Source organism: Somniosus microcephalus, unplaced genomic scaffold (assembly GCF_052327205.1).
Source record: "Somniosus microcephalus isolate GS21.2 unplaced genomic scaffold, FLI_Smic_1.0 unresolved_chr3, whole genome shotgun sequence".
Classification (NCBI taxonomy): domain Eukaryota; kingdom Metazoa; phylum Chordata; class Chondrichthyes; order Squaliformes; family Somniosidae; genus Somniosus; species Somniosus microcephalus.
Window position 1 is genome coordinate 34,092,639 of NW_028225181.1, and position 24,059 is coordinate 34,116,697.

At 45.6% G+C, this 24,059-nt stretch overlaps 1 protein-coding gene across 1 annotated transcript in view; it reads left to right on the top strand.

Moving 5' to 3' along the window:
* The first annotated feature begins 2,636 nt into the window (after window positions 1–2,636).
* LOC147091358 (putative G protein-coupled receptor 139) overlaps window positions 2,637–24,059 on the top strand; it is a 31,468-nt gene continuing 10,045 nt past the window's right edge. Inside the window, exon 1 of the mRNA XM_085976515.1 lies at window positions 2,637–2,903. Coding sequence (XP_085832641.1) covers window positions 2,723–2,903 — 181 coding nt within the window. The 5' untranslated portion in view covers window positions 2,637–2,722. The remainder of the gene's footprint in view (window positions 2,904–24,059) is intronic.

Sequence of the window (24,059 nt, forward strand, 5' to 3'; positions counted from 1 at the left end):
TGTAGCCTCACCAGCTTGACACCTCATTTTTCGGTGTGCCTGGTGCTTTTACTGGCATGCTCTCCTGCACTCTTCGTTAAACCAGGGTTGGTCTCCCGGCTTGATGGTAATGGTAGATGAGGGATATGCCGGGCTATGCGATTACAGAATGTGGTTGAATGCAATTCTGCTGCTGCTGATGGCCCACAGCGCCTCATGGATGCCCAGTTTTGAGTTGCCAGATCTGATCGAAATCTGTCCCATTTAGCACGGTGGTGGTGCCACACAACACGGTGGAGGTTATCCTCAACATGAAGACGGGACTTCGTCTCCACAAGGAATGTGCGGTGGTCACTTCCACCAATGCTGTCATGGACAAATGCATCTGCAACAGGTAGATTGGCGAGGATGAGTTCAAGTAGGTTTTTGCCTCTTGTTGGTTCCCTCACCACCTTTCGCAAATCCAGTCAGCCAGCTATTTCCTTTAGGACTCAGCCAGCTCGGTCAGTTGTGGTGCTGCCGAGCCACTCTTGTTGATGGACATTGAAGTCCCCCACCCAGAGGACATTTTGTGCCCTTGCTACTCTCAGTGCTTCTTCCAATTGGTGTTAAACATGAAGGAGTACTGATTCATCAGCTGAGGGAGGGCGGTAGGTGGTAATCAGCAGGAGGTTTCCTTGCCCATGTTTGACTTGATGCCATGAGACCTCATGGGGTCCTGAGTCAATGTTGAGGACTCCCAGGGCTACTCCCTCCCGACTGTATACCACGGTGCCACCACCTCTGGTGGGTCTGTCCTGCCGGTGGGACAGGACATACCCAGGGATGGTGATGGTGGTGTCTGGGACATTGGTTGTAAGGTATGATTCGGTAATTATGACTATGTCAGGCTGTTGCTTGACTAATCTGTGGGACAGCTCTCCCAATTTTGGCACAAGCCCCCAGATGTTGGGAAGGAAGATTTTGCAGGGTCGACAGGTCTGGGTTTGCCTTTGTCATTGTCGTTTCCGGTGCCGAGGTCGATGCTGGGTGGTCCATCCGGTTTTATTCTTATTGTTTTTCGTAGTGATTGTTTACAACTGAGTGGCTTGCTAGGCCATTTCAGAGGGCATTAAGAGTCAACCACATTGCTGTGTGTCTGGAGTCACATGTAGGCCAGACCAGGTAAGGACGGCAGATTACCTTCCCTAAATGGCATTAGTGAACCAGATGGGTTTTTGCAACAATCGACAATGGTATCATGGTCGCTATTACTAAAATTGTACTATTTAGTTAATATTGCCTCTCCTCATTTTCCTCACAAAGTGTATCAATTTACATTTCTTTGTGTTAAATTGTATCTGCCAAATGTCTGTCCATTTCACCAGTCTGTCTCTGTGCTCCTGAATTCTGCTACTCTCCTCACTGTTTACTACATTTCACCAGTCTGTCTGTGTGCTCCTGAAGTCTGCTACTCTCCTCTCTGTTTACTACATTTCTGAGTTCCGTGTCATCTCCAGACTTTGGAATGTTGCCTTTAGACTTAAGTCCAGGCCATTGATGTCCATGAAAAAGAGCACTGGCCCTAATATCGACCCATGGGGGACACAACTGGACATAGAAACATAGAAACATAGAAGATAGGAGCAGGAGTAGGCCATTCGGCCCTTCGAGCCTGCTCCACCTTTCAAAGGGATCATGGCTGATCATCCAAAACCTAGCACCCGGTCCCTACACCGACAGCCATCCCACCCAAGCCCTATCCCTGTAACCCCACGTATTTAATCCCCCCTAACACTAAGGGTCAATTTTTATCATGGCCAATCAACCTAACCCGCACATCTTTGGACGCATCCCTTCTGTCTGAAGAATAACCGTTCACCACTACTCTCTGTTATCTGTCCCTCGGCCAATGTCACATCCACGCAACCACCGCCCCTTCCATCCCATGGGTTTCCATTTCCTATCAAGTCTATTAAATGGCATTTTATCAAACACCTTTTGAAAGTCCATATACACAACCTCAACCGCACTAACCTCATCAACCCTCGCCATTATTTTATAAAAGAACACAATCAAGTTTGTCAGAGAGACTGGACTTTAAACAATCTGTGCTGCTTGCCATTTATTCCTCCAAGTTTTTCCAAACGCCATAACTATGTCCTGGACCGTGGCCTCTGGAATTTTCCCCACCACCAACGTTAGGCTGACTGGGCTGCAGGTACAGGGTTTATCCCACTCTGCTTTTTTAATCATGGTGTAACATTTGCAACCCTCCAGTCCTCTGGCACCTCTCCCATATCCAAGGAAGATTGAAATATTCTGGCCAGAACCTGCCCTGTTTCCACCATTCCTTCCCTCAGCAACCCTCGTACATCCCATCCGGACCGGGTCAATGTACTACTTTACTGTGGTACAAAGAGTGCTGGATTGAAAGGGGTTAAATGAAGTTGTTTGTTCAGTGATTGTAATTAATGTCAGTCTCCACAGGTTAACTGAATATGTTTGTTCAGTGATTGTAATTGATGTCAGTCTCCACGGGTTAATTGAATCTGTTTGTTCAGTGACTGTAATTAATCTCAGTCTCCATGGACCCTAATTGTATCAGTGCAGGGTTTCCCTCTTCTATTAATAAGGGACTCCTTTCAATGTGTTATCCCGTAGTATCAAAGAGAGCATCACCTCCACCACTAACAGGGACCAGCGCGCTGCTCCACAGAGAGGGAGTCGGAATCTGAGAACAGTAGATTGGAATGTTACAACAATGGGTCGGAATCTGAGCGCAGTAGATTGGAATGTTACAACAATGGGCAGGATTTTCATCTGGGAGTTTGACTTACTTTCAAATTCTTATGATAGAATGTCATTAGAGGAACGACTGTATTGGGCACTTGTGATTTTTCAACACTTTTTCTATCCCGTCCTCGCTGCTGTTGGTGTTCCTGGTAAGTCTCTCTCTCCAGCTGTTAATCCTATAGATCACGTTTAACTGCATTACTGTTCTTGTTATTTACTCTCCCCTCCTCGATGCTGTTGTTGTTCCTGTTAAGTCACTTTATCCAAATATTAACTCTGCAAACCTTTGCTAACTGTATTACTGTTCTGTTAATTTACTCTTCCCACGTTGTGGCTGTTGTTGTCACTGTTGTATTCAGAAAATAGATCTGTAATTCTAGGAATCAGCAGTCCTGCCTACCGTCACCTCCACAATATCACCCGTCTCTGCACCGCCTTAACCCTTCTGCTGCATACACCCTCACCCTTTGTGCCTTTGTTAAATCCAGAATCGACTATTCCAATGCTCGCCTGACCAGCCTCCCAGTTACAAGCCTCCATAAATTTTAGCTCATTTAAAATTCTGCTGCCCTTATCCTACACACATCATGTCAAATTCATTCATCACCCCTGTGCTCGCTGACCAACATTTGCTTCCAATCCGGCAAAGCCTTAATCTTAATATTCTACTCCTTGTGTTCAAATCCCACCATGACCTCACCCCTCCCATTCCCCTGCTCTTTTCCCATAGTGCTACACATTTTTCCCCTTCATGTACTTATCTAATTCCTCATTTAAACTTATTATTTTTCCCTCTGTACCACTCCCAGTCTTTCTGTCTCTATTTGTATTTCTCTTTTTCGCTCTTTCTCTTTGTCCCCCTCTTCTCTCTCTCTCTCTGTGCCTCCTGCTCATAGAATCGTAGAATGGCACAGCGCAGAAGGAGACCATTAGGCCTATCAGCTCCATGCCAGCTCTTTGAAAGAGCTATCTGATGAGTCCTACTGTTTAGCCAGAGCCCTGTAAAGATTTCGCCTTCAACTAATTATCCAATTCCCTTTCAAAAGTTACTATTGAACCTGTTTACACTGCGTTCTCAGTCAGTGCATTCCAGATCACAACAACTCACAGTGTAAATAAAATTCTCCTCATCTCTCCTCTGGTTCTGTTGCCAATTGCCTTAATGAGGAGCCTAGATAGAGTGTATAGGGAGCATTTATTTCCCTTAGCAGAGAAATCAATAACCAGGGGCATAGATATAATGTAATAGGTGGAAGGATTAGAGTGGAGATGAGGAGAACTGTTTTCACCCAGAGAGGGAGTTGGGGGTCTGGAACTGACTGCCTGAAAGGGTGGTGGAGACAGAAACCCTCATCACATTTAAAACGTAATTGGATATGCACTTGAAGTGCTGGAAATTACAGGTCTATGGAGCAAGAGCTGCGAAGTGTGATTGGGCTGGCTAGATCTTTTTCGACCGTCGTAGGCACGTTAGGCCAAATGTACTCCTTCTGTGTTGTAAATTTCAATGATTCTATAAATCTATGATTGTTAACCTTCGCTGCTGTACAAAGAACAATCCCAGCTTCTCCAGTCTCTCCACGTAACTGAAGTCCCAGATCCCTGGCACCATTCTGGTAAATCTCCTAAACAACTTCTCTAATACTTGTCATGCTTGCCCGAGAAAGTGCTCAGAATTCGACACAATATTCCAGATGGGGCCTAGCCAATGATTTATAAAAGGTTACCATTTCATCCTGGATTTTGTTACTCTGATCCTGTTTGTAAAGCCAAGGACTCCATATGCTATATTAACAGCCATTCCAACTGGTCCTGCCACCTTCAAAGATTTGTGTAAGTACGCCCAAGGCCTCTCTGATCATGCAGCTCTTTTAAAATTGTACAGATTAATTTATATCGCCCCTCTTCTTGCTTCCTAACTCCATGTATCTCCTCACCCTTCTCTTTATTAAATTGTATCTGCATGCGCCTGCCCATTTTACCAGTCTGTCTGTGTCCTCCTAAAGTCTGTTACTACCCTTCTCACTGTTTATTAACACTTACGAGTTTAAAATTATGTGCTCTATACCCAAGTCCATGGCATTGATATATATGAAAGGAGCAATGGTCCTAATACCGACCCCTGGGGAACTCCAGTGTAGACTGAGTCTGAAAAGCAACCGTTTACCACTACTCTCTGCTTTCTGTCTCTTAGCCAATTGATAAAAGAAACAGGGAGCAGATGAGAAGAACTTTGGTCATGCAGTGAGTTTTTATGATCTGGAAGGAACTCAAAGTCTGGTGGAAGCAGATTCAGTAGGCTCAGCTTGTAGCACTCTCAGCTCTGAGTCAGAAGCTTGTAGTTTCAAGTCCCACTCCAGTGACTTGAGTAGATATATCTAGGCTAACACGGCAGTGCAGGACTGAGGGATCGCTGCACTGTCAAGAGGGGCATAAAGAGGGAGAACATCACTGTCAGAGGGGCAGTACTGAGGGAGTGCATCACTGTCAGAGGGGCAGTACTGAGGGAGCGCATCACTGTCAGAGGGGCAGTACTGAGGGAGTGCATCACTGTCAGAGGGGCAGTACTGAGGGAGTGCATCACTGTCAGAGGGGCAGTACTGAGGGAGCACATCACTGTCAGAGGGGCAGTAAAGAGGGAGTGCATCACTGTCAGAGGGGCAGTACTGTGGGAGCGCATCACTGTCAGAGGGGCAGTACTGAGGGAGTGCATTACTGTCAGAGGGGCAGTACAGAGGGAGTTCATCAGGGTCAGAGGGGCAGTACTGAGGGAGTGCATCACTGTCAGAGGGGCAGTACAGAGGGAGTTCATCAGGGTCAGAGGGGCAGTACTGAGGGAGCGCATCACTGTCAGAGGGGCAGTACTGAGGGAGCGCATCACTGTCAGAGGGGCAGTAATGAGGGAGTGCATCACTGTCAGAGGGGCAGTACAGAGGGAGTTCATCAGGGTCAGAGGGGCAGTACTGAGGGAGCGCATCACTGTCAGAGGGGCAGTACAGAGGGAGTTCTTCAGGGTCAGAGGGGCAGTACTGAGGGAGCGCATCACTGTCAGAGGGGCAGTACAGAGGGAGCGCATCACTGTCAGAGGGGCAGTACTGAGGGAGCGCATCACTGTCAGAGGGGCAGTAATGAGGGGGTTCATCAGGGTCAGAGGGGCAGTACTGAGGGAGTGCATCACTGTCAGAGGGGCAGTACAGAGGGAGTTCATCAGGGTCAGAGGGGCAGTACTGAGGGAGTGCATCACTGTCAGATGGGCAGTAATGAGGGATCACTGCTCGGTCAGAGGCAAATTTGCTGATGATACAAAGATAGGTGGGAAAGCAAGTTGTGAAGAGGACATAAGGGGTCTGGAAAGCGATATAGACAGGCTGAGTGAGTGGGAAAATATTTGACAGATGGAGCATAATTTGGGAAAGTATGAGGTTATCCACTTTGGTAGGAAAAATAAAACAGCAAATTATTATTTAAATGGAGAGAGATTACAAAATGTTGCAGCACAGATGTTCCTAGGGGTCCTTGTGCATGAAACAGAAATATTAGTGTTGTGTCTGTGTATAATAAGACACAGACTGCAGGAGAATGGTAGAACAGGTGTTTACTCAACGTGGCTCAGACGGGAACTGATCTGTGCAGATTCCTACTTAGTGCTATATACAGGTGTGGTCACTGCCGGTACTGCAGTATACATGAGCTGTAAAAGACAGTTCCCCCCTTAAAGGTATATACATTACAATCCCTCCCCTTTTAGATTAACAGTACCATAACACTCATTTAACAACTAAATATCAAACTAATTGCAATTAATACTTTTAACATGCAACATTAGCTGAAAATAGTCTATTTTATATTCAGTCTTTGGGGAGGCTTCCTGATCCTTTCTGGATAGCGCCTTTCCCGAGTGTTATGCTCTTGGTGTGGAGGCGATTCTGGCCCCCTGTCGTTGGTTGGTTCATCAGCTTCCGATGCTACTGTTTCTGGGGAAGATGCAACCTGTACGTTGGGTTCATCACCAGGTACTTATGGCCGAGGCATGGGGTTGAATTGTTCCTGTGACTCTAGGATCTGGTCAGCATGGCATCTCACGATGCGTTCCCCAACGTCCACTGTGTACATTAGTGGGCCCTGCCGTGTGCATATCGTTCCTGGCTGCCATTTTTCTGTTCGCTAGTCGCGGGCCAAGACTGGTTGCCCTACATTGAAGCTCCTTGTTGGCTTCTCATGGATGTGCTGGAATTGCTTACTCTCAACATCTCTTCATACTTTTGGTCTGAGCAAATCCAGGCGAGATCTTAACCTTCGGTTAAAGAACTTCATGGCTGGGGCCTGGTTGGTGACTGCATGTGTCGCATACCGGTAGGCGAACAGGAAATTGTCCACCTTGTGCTGCAGTGGAATGTTGTCATTGTAAATAGCCTTTATTGCCTTCTTAAAGGTTTGTACGAAACTCTCAGCCAATTCATTTGTGGCTGGATGATACGGGGCGGATGTGTAATGCCTTACCCCATTCTTCTCCAAGAACCTCTGGAACTCTTCGGACACAAACTGTGGTCCGTTGCCGGAGCAAATCTGTTCTGGCAAGCCATTCCTGGCAAAATTGGTCCACAGGACTGCAATAGTTTTCTCCGTGGTGGTGGAGGACATTTGATGACCTCAGGCCATTTCGAGTGCGCATCCACGGCAATAAAAACATTGAGTCCATGAATGGACGAGCAAAATCAATATGCACCCGTTGCCATGGAGATGAGGGCCACTCCCATGGGTGTAGAAGGGCCTGTGGTGCTGCATTTTGGACTTTCTGGCATCCTGAGCAGCTCTTGGTCAGGTCCTCGATTTGTTTATCGATTCCCGGCCACCACACATAAGCCCTGGCAAGTCTTTTCATTTTTACCCCTCCCAGATGATCCTCATGAAGCTCATTGAGCACTCTATCCCTTAACTTGGGTGGAATTACCACTCGGGATCCACACATCAAGGTCCTCTGGCACACTGACAGCTGGTCTCTCCTTGTCGAGAATGCTGGCAACAGTGAATCGCCATGTGCTGGCCATCCCTTCACCGTCAAATCATATACCCGAGACAGTGTCAGGTCATTTCGGGTTTCCTTTTCGATACAATTGTTAGTTACCGGTAGGTATTCAACTATAGTCGAATGGAATATTTCGACAGGATCCACTGCTGGGGCTTCCTCTGCAGTAGGCAGTGGCAGGCGTGATAGCCCATCAGCATTTCCATGCTGTTTCGTGCCCTTATATACAATCTCATAGTGGTGCGCCCCTAGAAAAAGTGACCATCTTTGTAGTCGTTGCGCAGTCATCACTGGAACGCCCTTCTTCAGATTAAAAATGGAGACAAGAGGCTGGTGATCAGTCAGCAAGGTGAATTTCTGCCCGTGCAGATAGTGATTGAACTTTCTCACTCCCCACGCTAGGCTGAGGGCCTCCCTGTCAATCTGGGCATAGTTATGCTCGGCTGAGGTTAATGATCGTGATGCAAAGGCTATTGGCCTCGCCGAGCCGTCTGAGAATTTGTGCGACAGCACCGCTCCAACACCGTAGGGTGACGCATCACATGCCAACCGAATTGGTAATGCTGGGTTGTAATGAGCCAATACCTCTTTCGATGTGATTAGTGTTTTGCTCTTCTGGAAAGCTCGTCTACATTCGTCACTCTACTTCCATGGCACCACAGTTTGCGGAAGGTTATTCAGTAGGTGTAGTATTGTAGACAAATTAGGCAAGAACTTATGGTTGTAGTTTACCAGCCCGTGGAACGACCTCAGTTGTGACACATTTTCCGGTGCTGGAGCCTTGACTACTGCCTCAATCTTCTCTGGGAACTTATGTAACCCCTCTTTATCGATAACGTGGCCACAATACGAGATCTCTTTTCTAAAAAACTCGCATTTGGGGCAGTTAGCTCGGAGCCCATATTCCTGCCATCTAGTGAGCACCTGCTCCAGGTTGGCAAGGTGATCAATGTCATTTTCGCCCGTGACCAGGATGCCGTCCAAATAACACTGGGTCCCTGGGATCCCTTGCAGTACTTGTTCCATTGCCCTCTGCCAAATAGCCGGAGCTGATGCTACCCCGAATGCCAGCCGGTTGCATTGGTGGAGACCTTTATGGGTGTTGACTGTGAGGTAATTTTTTTGATGCTACTTCTACCTCCATTTGCAGATACGCCTGGGCCAGATCAATCTTAGTGAAGCGTTTCCCTCCAGATAGTGAGGCGAAAATATCTTCAATCCGGGGAAGTGGATATTGTACGGTGTGAAGGACGGGGTTCACTGTTACCTTAATGTCCCCACAGATGCGAACCTTCCTTGGTTCCCCAGGCGTGCTGCTCAACGACTTCTTCATCACAGGGATGATGGGTGTAGCCCACTCGCTCCAGTCTACCTTGGAGAGTAAACCTGAACGTTCCAGACTCTCCAGCTCTGCTTCGATGGCTGGGCAGATCACATAAGGTATCGGTCTGGCCTTAAAAATTTTGACCTTGCGTTTTTTTCAATTTTAATCGACGCTGTCATGCCTTTTAGTGTTCCGAGTCCTTGCTGGAACACTTCTTTCGCATCAGTTAGGACCTTTGACAGTCGCCCAGGTGTAACGTCGTCATCCTTTTTGTCAGCCACATTCAGTGCCTGTATGGAATGCCAATCCAGTTGTATTTTCCGGATTCTTTCACGTAATTGTGGTCCTCCGTCTTGCAATACATACAATTCTAGTTTTGGTGTTTCCTTACCGTTATATATAATGGTCACCCTTAATTTTCCTTTAGGGTAGACTTTTTGCCCTGTGTACATCCTCAAAATAATTTTTCTGTCTCTCAAGGGTATGTGTGAGAATAGCCGCTCGTAGTCCCATCGGTTTATGACTGTTAGGGCTGAGCCTGTGTCCAATTCCATCTTTACCTGGACTCCTGCTATCTTGAGAGTGACCCAAATGGTTCGGTCATCCTCCGTTGTGATCACATTATGTAGTTTCAGACAACTCAGTTCCCTGCTTTTGGAGTCGTTATCACTCTTTTGTTCGTCTGAACTATTCTCCGTCCTCTTATGTACCTTCTTGTACTTTTCTTTGGTAGGTTTCTTATTGCTGGTTTTTTTTCCCGACCTGCAGACTTGTGCTTTGTGTCCTACTTTTCCACACTGTCTGCACACTTTGTCTTTGAACCAGCAATCATTCTGGTCGTGTGCTATTCTGCCGCAGTGATAGCAATTCTCTCTTCCATATGACATTTCGTTTGTGCCATATTCTTGCGGTCTCTGATGTATCTCTGCAGTGCCCCGTGCTGCTGCTTCATATGATACCGCAATGCTGAAAGCCTTTTCCAGCGTAAGGTCGTTTTCAGATAAATGCCGTTTCTGGGTTCCTTCACTTTGAAGCCCACACACAAACTGGTCCCTTAAGGTATCTGCCAGTCACACTCCAAACTGGCAGTGTTTCGATAGTTTGTGCAGTTCTATTAAATAATCAGCATTGCTTTCATCCTTATGCTGGTTCCATTTGTGAAACTTGAATCTTTCTGCTATCAGCAGCGGTGTGGGGTTTAAATGTTCCCGTAGTATCGTTACTATGCCTTCAAAACTCTTTTCCATTGGCTTCGTTGGGGTTACTAGATTTTGTAATAAACCATACGTCTTTGCACCCATTAAATTTAACAATACCGACGCTTTCTTGTCATCTGACACATCATTTGCCTTGCAGTATACCTCTATTCATTCGACATATGTAGTCCAATCTTCGACTTCATTGTCAAACGCGGTGAAACTGCCACTCTTGGGCATTTTGGGTGCGGTTTAAAATGGCGCCTCCCAATGGCTTAAAATTGCATCTCCTGCGCTTTCCTTCCTCACCCGCTGCTGCCAACGCCGCTCCCGGCGGTTCTTGTGGCAATGGCAGCGCCCTGTAGGTTTTGCGCGCTTCTCCTGTGCTGCTGCCAACGCCGCTCTCGGCAGTCCTCGTGGCAATGGAGGCGCCTCGCGGGTTTCTGTGCGTTTCTCTCTCCCTCTCTTCGACGCTGCTCGGCCCTGAACACCGGCCACGCCCCGTGCGCTCTGCCCTCTCTCTCTCTCCCCCTTCGATGCAGCTCGGCTCTTTGCTGTGCCGCTCGGTCGGGCTCTAGCCCGCCGCTGTCCGGGAAGCATCTGCGCACTACATGTTTCCAGCCCGTTTCGCTGGACCACCTCGACTGGAAAGCCAAGCCTGGCTCTCGACAGCCTCCACTGCAATTCTCGAGTCTCTGCTGGATGATTGTCGGTTGCCCGTGGTGGATGCCCAAGTCTCTGGCCTTTACCACCAATCCACTGATCTCCAGGAACGAATCTCCGGGAGGTGATGCAGAGTTGCAGGTAGGTTCGAACTTGCCTCGTCGCCAATGTTGTTTCTGTGTATAATAAGACACAGACTGCAGGAGAACGGCACAACAGGTTTTTACTCAACGTGGCTCACACGGGAACTGATCTGTACAGATTACTACTCAGTGCTATATACAGGTGTGGTCACTGCCGGTACTGTATTATACATGAGCTGTAAAGGATAGTTCCTCCCTTAAAGGTATATGAATTACAATTAGCATGCAGGTACGGAAAGTAATCAGGAATGCAAATGGAATGTTTGCCTTTACTGCAAGGGGGTTGGTGTATAAAAGCAGGAAGTCCTGCTACAACTATACAGGGTGTTGGTGAGAACACACCTGGAGTGCTGCGTACAGTTGGAGTTTAGAAGAATGAGAGGTGATCTTATTGAAACATATATGTCAGTGAGGGGGCTCGACAAGGTAGATGCAGTGAATATGTTTCCGCTCTTGGAGGCATATATAACTAGGGGGCAAAGTTTCAGGTTAAGGGGTCGCCCATTTAAAACTGAGATGAGGAGAAATTTCTTCTTTGAGTGTTGTAAATCTGTAGTATTTTCTGCCCCAGAGAGCTGTGGAGGCTGAGTCATTGAATATATTTAAGGTGGAGATAGACAGATATTTGAACAATAAGGGAGTGAAACGTTATGGGGAGCAGGCAGGGATATGGTACTGAGCCCAGGAACAGAACAGCAATGATCTAATTTAATGGCAGAGCAGGCTCGAGGGGCCAAATGGTCTACTCCTGCTCCTATTTCTTATATACTTATGATAGCTGGAGAGTGGTCTCTGTTGTATCCGTGTGTTAATGGAGACATGGAACGCAGGAGTTGATTTAACAGGTGTTTACTGAACAATGTCTGGAGGTGAACTAAACTCTACAAGACGCTATACAGGCTTATATACCCGAGTGGTCACTACCGGGACTACAGTACACAGGGGCTTCAAAAAAACATAGTTCCTCTTAAAGGTACATACACTACAATTCCTCCCCTTTTAGATAAATAGTACATAACATTTTAAGTAATCATTAATTGACATGTTTACAAGAACAATAATCTACACATCTGCTGCAGTTAATCAATTAAAAAGTCAGTCTCTCTGGAGGCTTCCTGACTCGGTCCGGATAACGCCTCAGTGGTGTAGTCGGATTCGGTGGTGTAGTAGGTTCTTTTGGCCAGGTCGATTCAGCTTGAATGCCAGTGTCGGGTTCATCTGGTTCCAGTATCACCGGATCGGAGGTAGATACTATGGGTATCTCTGCTTCATCATTAGGCATATAGAGTTGTCGTCTAGGTTGTCCCTTTTTGGATGACTCTATGATTTGGTCAGCATGGCGCCTTATTATGCATTCTCCAATGTCCACAGTATACATCAGCGGTCCTAGTCGTGCGCAAATAGTTCCAGGCTGCCACTTCCCGGTACGGTAGTCCCGGGCCAAATCTTGTTGACCTATCTGGAAGGTTCTAGTTGGCCTTTCATTCATGCCTTGAAATTGCCGGTTCTCTACGTCGCTTCTGATGTTTGGCTTGATCAAATCCAGCCGGCATCTTAGGCTTCGAATGAAAAACATCATGGCGGGGGTTTGGTTTGTAACCACATGTGTTGCATTCCTGTATGCAAACAAGAAGTTATCTACCTTATGTTGTAGATTAATGTGTTCATTACCCATGGACTTTATGGCCTTCTTGAAGGTCTGGACAAATCTTTCAGCTAATCCATTGGTGGCGGGATGGTATGGGGCGGACGTGTAGTGCTTAACCCCATTGTTTTTTAAGAACTTCCTGAATTCTTCGGATACAAATTGCGGTCCATTATCAGAACAGATCTGTTCAGGCAGCCCATTTCTGGCAAATATGGCCCTTAATACTGTGATGGTTTTTTCCGTGGTGGTGGACGACATCTTTATTACCTTCGGCCACTTGGAGTGTGAATCAACCGCGATTAAGAACATTGAGTCCATAAATGGACCAGCAAAGTCGATATGTATCCTTTACCATGGAGATGAGGGCCACTCCCATGGATGTAGAGGGGCTTGTGGTGGTGCGTTTTGGACCTTCTGGCATACTAGACAGCTCTTGGTCATTTCTTGGATGTCTCCATCGATACCTGGCCACCACACAAGCGCTCTGGCTAGGTTCTTCATTTTCACTCCACCCAGATGCCCCTCGTGAAGCTCCTTTAGCACTTTATCCTGGAGTTTGGGTGGAATCTTCACACTGGATCCACACATCAAGGTTCCTCGGCACACTGACAGCTGTTCTCTTCTTTGCGAGAATGCTGGGAACAGTGGTTCGCCATGTGCTGGCCATCCCTTCACCGTTAAATCGTACATTCGTGAGAGAGTCAGGTCATTTCTCGTTTCCTTTTCAATGGTAGAATTTGTCACTGGTAGACATTCCACCATGGTCGAGTGGAACATCTCCACTGGGTCCACTGTAGTTGCCTCTTCTACCATTGGCAATGGTAGGTGCGATAAACCGTCAGCATTCCCATGCTGTTTTGTTCCTTTGTAATCTATGTCACATTGGTGTGCCCCTAGGAAAAGGGACCACCTCTGTAGCCTTTGCACTGTCATAATGGGAACGCCCTTTTTAGGGTTGAATATGGAGACGAGGGGTTGATGGTCAGTCAACAAGGTAAATTTTTGTCCGTGTAGGTAATGGTTGAATTTCCTCACTCCCACCACCAGGCTGAGTGCTTCCCTGTCGATCTGGGCACAGTTATGCTCAGCTGAGTTCAATGAGCATGACGGAAAAGCTATCGGCCGCTCCGAGCCATCAGGGAATCTATGCGATATTACTGCTCACACGCCGTAAGGGGATGCATCACACGCCAGTCTGATTGGCAGTGATGGGTTGTAATGAGCCAACTCTTCCTTGGACATGATCAAGCCTTTGCATTTATGGAAGGCACGTTTACAGTCTTCGCTCCATTTCCAAATTACTCCCGTTTGTAGCAGTGCGTTAAGAGGGTGCAGAACCGTTGACAAGTTCGGTAAAAATTTATGATAGTAATTTATCAATCCCAGGAACGACCTTAATTGTGAGACATTTTCAGGTGCTGGGTCTTATATGACCGCTTCAATTTTTTCAGGTGAATTATGCAACCCTTCCTCGTTAATGACATGTCCACAATATGATACTTGTTTTTTGAAAAATTCGCACTTGGGGCGATTTGCTCATAGGCCCCATTCTCTCAGCCTCGTGAACAACTGCTCCAAATTGGCAAGGTGCTCGTTGTCGTTTTCTGCTGTTACAATGATGTTGTCTAGGTAGCATTGAGTCCCCGGAATCCCTTTCAGGACTTGCTCCATAGCTCTTTGCCAGATAGCTGGAGCTGATGCTACTCCGAAAACCAGTAGAGTGTACTGGTGCAGGCCTTTGTGTGTGTTTATCGTGGGTTACTTTTTAGAGGCCTCCTCAACCTCCATCTGTAGATATGCCTGTGCCAAGTCAATTTTGGTGAAACATTTCCCTCCGGATAGTGAGGCGAAAATATCCTGTATCCACAGAAGAGGTTACTGTACCATGTGAAGGACCGGGTTTACAGTCACCTTGAAGTCCCCACAGATGCGAATTTTTCTCTGTTCTTCAGATTTATCATTATTCAACGTTTTCTTCATGACCGGGATGATGGGTGTTGCCCGCTCGCTCCAATCTACCTTGGATAACACGCCTGCTTTATCCAAATTCTCCAGCTCTGCCTCGACTGCTGGACGAATTGCGTATGGCACCGGCCTTGCCTTAAAAAACTTGGGAATTGCCGCATCTTCCACTTTTATTGAGGTGGTGGCACCTTTCAGGTTTCCTAGTTCCTGTTGAAACACTTCTTTGGCGTTAGCCAAGATGTCTTTTAATCGTTCAGGTATGACGTCATCATCATTTTTTTTCTTACTGGTCACCGTCAGTGCCTGAATGGAGTGCCAGTCTAAACGTATCTTCCTGATCCATTCACGTCCCAACAACGGTGGACCACCATCTTGCAGAACGTATAAATACAACTTCTGTATTTCCTTGCCGTTGTATACAACAGGCACCATTATTTTCCCTCTGGGGTATACTTTCTGCCCCGTATATGTCTTAAAAATAATGGATGTGTCTTTCAAAGGTATATGCGGAAATAGCCGCTCGTAATCCCGTCGAATTATGACGGTCAGAGCTGACCCTGTATCTAGCTCCATTTTAACTGGGGACCCCGCTATCGTGAGGGTAACCCAAATGGTCTGGTAATCTTCTTTGTCAATTACATTATGTAATTTGAGACAGCTTAGTCTCTTATTTCTGGAGTTGCTATCGCTCTTCTGGTCTTCGGAGGTACTGTCCATCATCATTTGTACCTTTCTGTATTTTCCTTATTGACATTTTTACTGTCAGTGAATTTTTTTCCAGATCGGCATACACGTGCAATGTGCCCCATCTTTCCGCATTGCTGCATGCTTTGTCCTGGAACCAGCCATCCCTCTGGTCATGGATGGATCTGCCGCAGCCATAACATCTCTCGAAACCCCGTGTCCTTTCATGGGTGCCGAAGTCCTGTTGCTTTTGCTGTATATCTGCAGCTCCTCTTGCTGCTGCTTCATATGTTACAGCCAAACGGAAAGCCTTGGCCAATGTCAAATTTTTATCAGAAAGTAGCCTTTTCTGTGTTCCTTCGCTTAGGAGACCGCAGACGACGTTGTCTCGTAGAGAATCTGCCAGTCCTGCCCCGAATTGGCAGTGCTTTGACAGCTATCTTAATTCGGTGAGGTAATCAGCGTTACTTTCATTCTTGTGCTGATTCCTCCTGAAGAATGTGAATCTTTCCGCTATCAGCAGCGGTGTTGGGTTCAAGTGCTCCTGTAGGGTATCAACAATCTCCTTAAAATTCTTGTCCATCGGTTTGGCTGGCGTGATTAAGTTTCATAACAGCCCGTATGTCCTTGCGCCCATCAGATTTAGAAGTACCGATGCCTTTTTATCATCCGCTACTTCATTCGCCTTGCAATTTACCTCCACTCTTTCCACATATGTGATCCAATCCTCTATATCACTATCGAAAGCAGTAATATTGCCAGTCTTAGGCATCCTGCTGAAAATCAAAAATGGTGCCTCCCGTGCTTTCCCTTCTTCCCTGCCGAGTCAAAATGGCACCTCCTGTGCTTTCCCGCCACTGCTGCTGCTGCCAACGCTGTTCTCCACGGTATTTAATTACGCATATATTTTTTAACAGTTTCTCCGTCACTTGGAGACTCGTTCCCGTCGGACTCTCTGGGACTTTCCCCTACATCTGCTTGGTCCGAACGCCGACCTGCTTTGCAGCGCTGGCCGTTTCCCGAGTGCTCCACCCTCCATCTCTGTTTGCCTCCGCCTTCCATCTCGCTGCTCGGCCCCGCTGCAGAGCCGCCCGATCGAGCCCCTGCCCACCACCCAGGAAGGATTAGTGCACTACCTGCCACCAGCCCGCCTAGCTGTTGAAACCACAGTTTTCTTTTTCTTCGACCTTCGTCTGAGGAATCGATCTCTTTGAGGTGCTGCCGAATTGCAGGTAAGTCCGTTTCTAACTCGTCGCCACTGTTGTATCCGTGTGTTAATGGAGACACGGAATGCAGGAGTTGATTTAACAGGTGTTTAATGAACAACGTCTGGCGGTGAAATAAACTATACAAGATGCTATACAGGCTTATATACCCGAGTGGTCACTGCCGGTACTACAGTACACAGGGGCTTCAAAAAAACATAGTTCCTCTTAAATCTACATACACTACAGTCTCAGGGTGAAGGCGAGACTTATTCTCCACAAATATTGTGCAGTGTTCAGTTCTACAAATATCGTCATGGACAGATACATATGCGATAGGTAGGTTGGGGAGGACGAAGTCAAGCAGTCTATTCTCCCATATCACAACAGAGAATGCTGGAAAAACTCAGCAAGTCAGGCAACATCCGTGGAGAGAAATTTGAGTTGACGTTTCGGATTGAAACCCTTCTTCAAAACTGGAAAGAAAATAAAAAGATCGAAGGCAAAAATGCGATCGAACAAAAGAAGAAAAGGAGACAATAAAAGGTATTAGAAGCCAGATCAGATGGTAATGGGCCCGTGGAGACAAAAGGCAGCTGAGATTAGGAGTGAAGTGTACTGGCAGGTGTACTGGCAGGATAAGGTATTCTCCCATGCTGGTTCTCCCACTGCCTGCTGCAATCCCAGTCTGTCAGCTGTGTTCTTCAGCGCTCGGTTAATGCTGGTACTTCCGAGCCACTCTTGGTGATGGACATTGAAGTTTCCCCCCTCCCGACCTAGAGTATAATTTGTACCCTTTCTGCTCTGGGTGCTCCCATCAACTGGTGTGCAGCATGAAGATGTGCCGATTCATCAGCTGAGGGAGTGTGGTAGCTGGTAACCAACAAGAAGTTACATTGCTCATGTCGTTAGGCAATGTTGAGGACTCGCAGGGTCTTGCCCACATGACTGTATAACACTCTGCCCCCACCTCTGGTGGGCCTGTGCTGCCAGTGGAACAGGACACAGTCTTGGATGGTGATGGAGGATTTGGGATATTGACTGCTAGTTATGCTTCTGTGAGTATGACTATGCGAGAAGTCAACGTTTCTTTAAAAAGTATTCACATTGGTTAATATATTTAACATTTCCCTTTGATTCCTTGGTATCAACCCTTTGCTCCTTTTAATTATTCTTCCCCTCGGTCAAACACCATGACCTGGCTCTCTGGGTAAGTTCAATCTTTACAAACATGTTGTTCTTGTTCTAGTTTCAGGCAATAGAGAAATGAACTACTGTCAGAGTGGGACTGGAGTGGAGAATTAATGTGTAAAGCTTACCATCCCACTCTGACCTCTCTGTCCTCTGCCTCTTACAACAGGACCTCATCTTTCTATTAGGCTCTTTACAGCCTTCTGGACTCAACACTGATTTCAAGAATTTCAGATCATATCCTCCGCCCCTCTTTTTCCAGATGGCAGCTGTTGATGGTTTTGCCTTCCCCATTTGCAACATTTACCCAGTACTGACTCCCACCCTATCACAGACCGCCCCTTTTGTTCTTTCCTCCCCTGCCCCCTTCCCCTGCCTCTGCACCTGTTTAGAACCTGTTACGTCTCTAACTTTTTGCAGTTCTGACGAAGGGTCGTCGACTTGAAACGTTCACTCTGTTTCTCTTTCCACAATGTTGCCTGACATGAGGGTTTACAGCATTTACTGTTGTTATTTCAGATTTCCAGCATCCGCAGTATTTTGCTATTTTAAGGTCTAAAATAGAGGCTTACATTTATATCACGCCTTTCACGACCACCCGACGTCTCAAAGCGCTTCACAACCAATGAATACTTTTGGAGTGTAGTCACTGTTGTAATGGCCCAGAAATTCGGGTCGGGGGCTTCCCACGGGTGCAAGCCCCCGACCTACACTTAACTTGCGTGCCGCCAGTTGAACTCTGGGCCTGCGTGGTATTCCTCTCTGAGGCCTCCCACAGAGGCCGGCGCACTGTGTTTGTGTGTCCCAGGGGTGTAGTTAGTGCGATGCGTCCCCTGGGATCAGGTGAGCCATGGGCAGCCAATAGGAGCAGGGAATGCTCCATTCATAAGTCTTGACAGAAAGACCTGTCAAAACGTATGAATGCTGAGGGCCCAAAACAGTACTTAACCTTCAAATACATTTTTTTTTAAATCACACTTTTTAAATGAACTATAAATTACATTAAATAACAATTTTAAACAATAATTTTAATTTTTGAAAAAATGTATTTATAAAGAAACGGGGCTAAAAATAAACTTACCTTGCGTTAAAGTATTAAAAAATAATAAACCTGTGGAAAAAATGTTTTATTTTAATTAATTGACCACGTACATTGTAAAAAGCAAGCCTTACGCCTGCTTTTTAAATGTGTAAATCCTGCAGGCTTAACCTCACATGAAAACCTGTAAAAAAAAACTAAGTTCAAAGCGCACACGCAGACTACCACGCGCTCGCATTCGACCTTTGAAACCCTTCGTTCAGAGGATCGGAAGTGCCAGTTTCCCGCGCATGCGTAGTGCATGCAAGAAACTGGCACTTCCATCGGGTCCATGCGTGAGTACTCCATCTGTACTCACACGTTGCAACCCGATTTTCTGGGCCAATGTGAGGAACACGACAGCAATTTGTGCACAGCAAGTTTCCACAAACAGCACTGTGATAACAATCAGATAATCTGTTTTTGTTATGTTGATTGAGGGATAAACATTCATCGAACTAGTGTAATGGGAACTTTTACATGCACCTGAGAGAGCAGACTGGGCCTCGGTTTAACCTCTCATCGGCAATACAGCACTTGCAACAGTGCAGTACAATCTCAATACTACACTGGAGTGTCAGCCTGGAATTATGGGCTCAGCTATCATGGTGAGGGACTTGAACACACAACATTCTGACTGACAGGTTAGTGTGCGACTAACTGAGCCACAGCCCACACTTTCAGATAGGTTTAAAGTGCATGTTTGTACAGGCACTAAGTGTGGTAAAAAGCTTGGTGAGCTGCAGGCGCAAATAGCCACGTAGGAAAGTGATGTCATTGCGATAATAGAGACCTGGCTCTAAAGAGGGCAGGAGTGGGTACTAAATATTCCTGGATATAAGATGTTTCAGAAAGATAGGGGAAAGAAATGAGGTGGGGTAATGATATTGATTAAGGAGAATATTACAATGCTGGAGAGAGAGGAGGCCCTGGAGGAATCAAGGACAGAATATATTTGTTTAGATTTAAGAAACAGTAGAGGTACTATTACAGTACTAGATTTATTCTATAGTCCACCAACTAGTGGGATGGATAAAAAGCAGCAAATTTGCAGGGAAATTACAGAAAGGTGGAAGAAATATCGAGTAGTAATAATGGGGGTCTTCAGTTATCCAAATATAGATTAGGATAGTAACAGTATAAAGGGCAGAGAGGGGGACACATTTCTGAAGTGTGTTCAAGAGAACTTTCGTGATTGGTGCATTTGTGTCCTAAAAAGGAAGGAAGCATTACTGGCCATGGGACCTTTAACGTCCACTGAGAGCGCAGACAGGGCCTCTGTTTAACGTCTGATTCAAAAGACGGCACCTCCGACAGTGCAGCCCTCTACTAGAGTGTCAGCCTAGATTTATGTGCTACAAGTCTCGGGAGTGGAACTTGAACTCACAACCTTCTGAGTCAGAAACGTGTGTGCTACCCACTTTTTTTTTATATTACTTTATTGAACATTAAGAACATTTACAACATCGTGATCATTACATTGTATGCTACAAATCAATTCCACCGCCCTGCACAGCCATTCCGCCACCACATTTTGACATCAAAACCTAAAGTTTAATTAGTCACCTTTAACATATATTAATAGATTGTACTTTAAAAATTTGTTGTAAATTACTGTCCTTAAATTCCTTTCTGAATAAAACATCCACAGAGCCTCATAATGGTCTTTTAGGTTATATTTAAAATACTCTTTTAGATTGATTCTGCTCCCCTTAAAAAACAGAGCATTCCTTCTTTGCACAATCACGAATCTAGCCAAACTGAGCATTAAATTAATTGCCGCTCCGCTAGACTCTGGCAGACTCTCCTGCAATCCCCATCTCAAAATTGAGTCCCATTGGATTCCCATTCTCGCTGTTCGGTCCCCACCCAGCAAAAAAGCTTCACACAACTGTCAAACATAGTACTTAAAGTCATTTAACTGCGGACATAACACCAGTAAATTGGACAGAGTCTCATCCTGTGTCCCACACATTGGGCAAGTTGCCGCCTCCACTCGTCCAATCTTGCACAAGACCGTCATGGTAAAAATCCGGTTATGAGCCAATTTGAAATCCAGTTCAATCCATTCTGGGCATTTAAAATTCGCCCACACTCCCTTCCAAATCCTGTTGAAGTCCAGCTGTGGCGATATACTCTGCCAAAACTCCTGACCAGCAGGTGTCTTGAATCTCCATTCTCTGAATACCTCATAGAAATCTTGAGTATTACAGTTGTCAAATTGGACTAACTCTCCACTTTATCCAGTACAAAGCTTGGAAAAGCAGGACGCTTTTTACTTCCTTTGGAGATTTCCGCATTTATTTCTTCCATCCAATCCTGTGGCATTGCCCTCACAATCTTCTCATACATGATTTCTATTGCTTTTCCAGCAACCAACCTGGAATTACCTCGTATAAAACATCTTTCACCGATATAATCCCAGCTTTTATAAAAACTTGATTAAATAAAACCTCTCTTTCGATGTTGACCCACCTGTTCAAAAATAAAGGCTGTTCTAATAATTCCTCAGCCGCCTTGGGCATAAACTGCACACTTTTTAAAAATTGAGCCCAAGTCTCTACTACCCCCTTATAAAACCTAGGGAGAAGCTTAATCGATTTCAAAAGCATATTATTGTATTCCATACACAATATCCCCTTTCCTCCTATCCCACTTCGTTTTAAAAAATGCTCAAAACAACTCTTCCAAAAACTTGAATTTGACTTCTGAAGAAATCTCTTCACCCGTTTGATTCTAAAGGATTACTTCTCCAAATCAATATCTGGGAAGTTGAGCCCTCCCAGATTTCCCCGTCCAGTGATGGTATTGTAAGCTACCAAGGCTGGTTTCCCTTCCTATAAAAACCTCACACAGCCTCTCGGATGGACTTTTCTGCCCACTCAGGAATATCCTCCACCGTCAATAAGTACCATAGCTTAGATAGCAGGAGAGCAGACAGCACTGTCGCTCTTCCTTGCACTTTCAACCACCTTCTTTGCCATCTTCCCAAAATCTTTTTAATTTTCAATACCTTTGGTTCCCAATTTAATCGAACCACTTCTTCCCTGTCTTTCTTGCACCCCATATGCACCCCCAGAACTTCCAAAACCCCCACCACCTTAAAGGGACATTCCCCCAACCATTCCCCCCTACCCCTCCCTGCAACCAGGCATTGGGCTTAGCATAATTCACTCTGGCACCTGAAGCTCGACAATATTCCTCCACTACCTCCATAGCTTTCCTCACTGACTCCCCATTTCTCAATGTTAAGGTTGTGTCATCTGCATATTGGTGTATCACCGACACCAGCCCGGAATTGGGTACCACAATCCCAACTGCACCTTGTTTCTTTCGTGTCATGTAACCTAATGGTTCTGCTACCAATGTGTACAGCAGTGGGGACAGGGGACAAACCTGTCTCACTGATCTCTGTATCGGAAAATACTTAGATAAAAAACCATTACATTTAACGCAGCTAAATATGTTTGAATAAAAAATCCTTATCCACTGAATGAAATTTTCCTTGAAACCAAATGCTTCCAAAACCTTCAATAAAAACTCATGAGAGACCCTATGAAAGGCTTTCTCTTGATCTATCTTTAATACATAAGCCTCCCTCCCACTCTCTTCCATGAGCTCTATCGCATCTCGTATTGAGACCACAGAGTCTGCGATGTCCCGGCCAATTACTCCATAGGACTGAGAGGGCCAAATTATCTCTGGTAACACCTCCTTCAAACGGTTTGCCATAACCCTCGCCAAGATCTTATAATCCACATTTAATATTGTGATTGGCCTCCAATTCTTCAGATCCCGTCTATCCCCTTTATTTTTATAAGCTAAGCTTATGATATTCTCCTCATAGGTGGGGCCAGGCTTCCCTCAATTTTAATTTCCTTAAAAACTTCTAAGAGCAATGGACTTAAAATCTCGAAAAATTCCTTATAAAATTCTGCACTTAGTCCATCGGACCCTGGACTTTCCCCCCCCTTTATTCCACTTATTGCTATTTTTATTTCCGCTAATCCTACTTTTTATCACACATTCTTCTCTCATCCTCCTTTAAACCCTTTTCAATAAAAGCAGTAACCTTCTCCATCTCCAAATTGGAAATATCTTCTTTTGTATATAGCTCTTGATAAAAGCTGCTAGCCGCCTCCAAAATCTCCTCACTTTCATGAATGATCTTCTCCCCAACCTTCAACTCCTCAATTAACGATAATCTCTGTCGCAGCTTCTCTTGCTCGAGAAAATATCTAGTGCATCTTTCGCCTTCCAATGCATCTCTAGCCTTTGCACGGAGAATGGCCCCCTTGCATTTTTCAGCTTGCAATAATTCCCACTCTTCCTTTAGCAGCCGGAACTTAGTCTCAACTCCCTTATACCCTCCGTCAACTGCTTTACAGACATCCATAAACCTTTTGTTTATATTCGCTTCTCGATGCTGGTTAGCTGCCGCCCTCTTTTTCCCATAACGTACCAAAAAAACTTTTACCTGATAATTGAAATTGTCCCACCAAACTCTTCTTTCTTTCAAGAGCAAAAGTTCCTTTCGAGCATTCTTTATTATATTTATAATCCCTTCTTTATAAGCACATTCCTTCAGGTATTGATTGTTTAAAATCCATACCCCTGAACCGATCTTAACTCTGCTGTTCCTAATTCTAAGAACCAAAGCCGAGTGATCACTAAAAAATACTTTTTTATAATAAATCTCCATCACCTCCGAAATTAACCCTTCCCGCATTAATACAAAATCTATTTGGCTCTGTTTTAAAACATTACCCACCCAACCTGCTCTGGAGAACTCCCTTTTTATGGGGTTCCGGTCCCTCCATAATTATAAAAATACATTAAAATCCCCCACTATACAAGGATTTTCCACCTCTGCCACCTCAGTGAATAACCCCCGAAAAACTCACGATGCTTGCAATGGTCCTTCGGTGCATAGATATTAAAAAGATCGCAATTAAATCTCTCCAATTTTACACTTAGCCGTAAAAATCTCCCCTCAGTGTCCTTGTCCACCAAGGCAACGTTCTCTTCTATGGACGGACTCACCAAAACAGCCACCCTTCTATGGTTATTGTTTTCATAACTTGCAAACACCTCTCCCTTCCAAACCTTCTGAACTCTTTCTAGAATATCCTCATCCCAAAAGGTTTCTTGCAGACACAACAAGTCCGTGCCTTTAAAACCC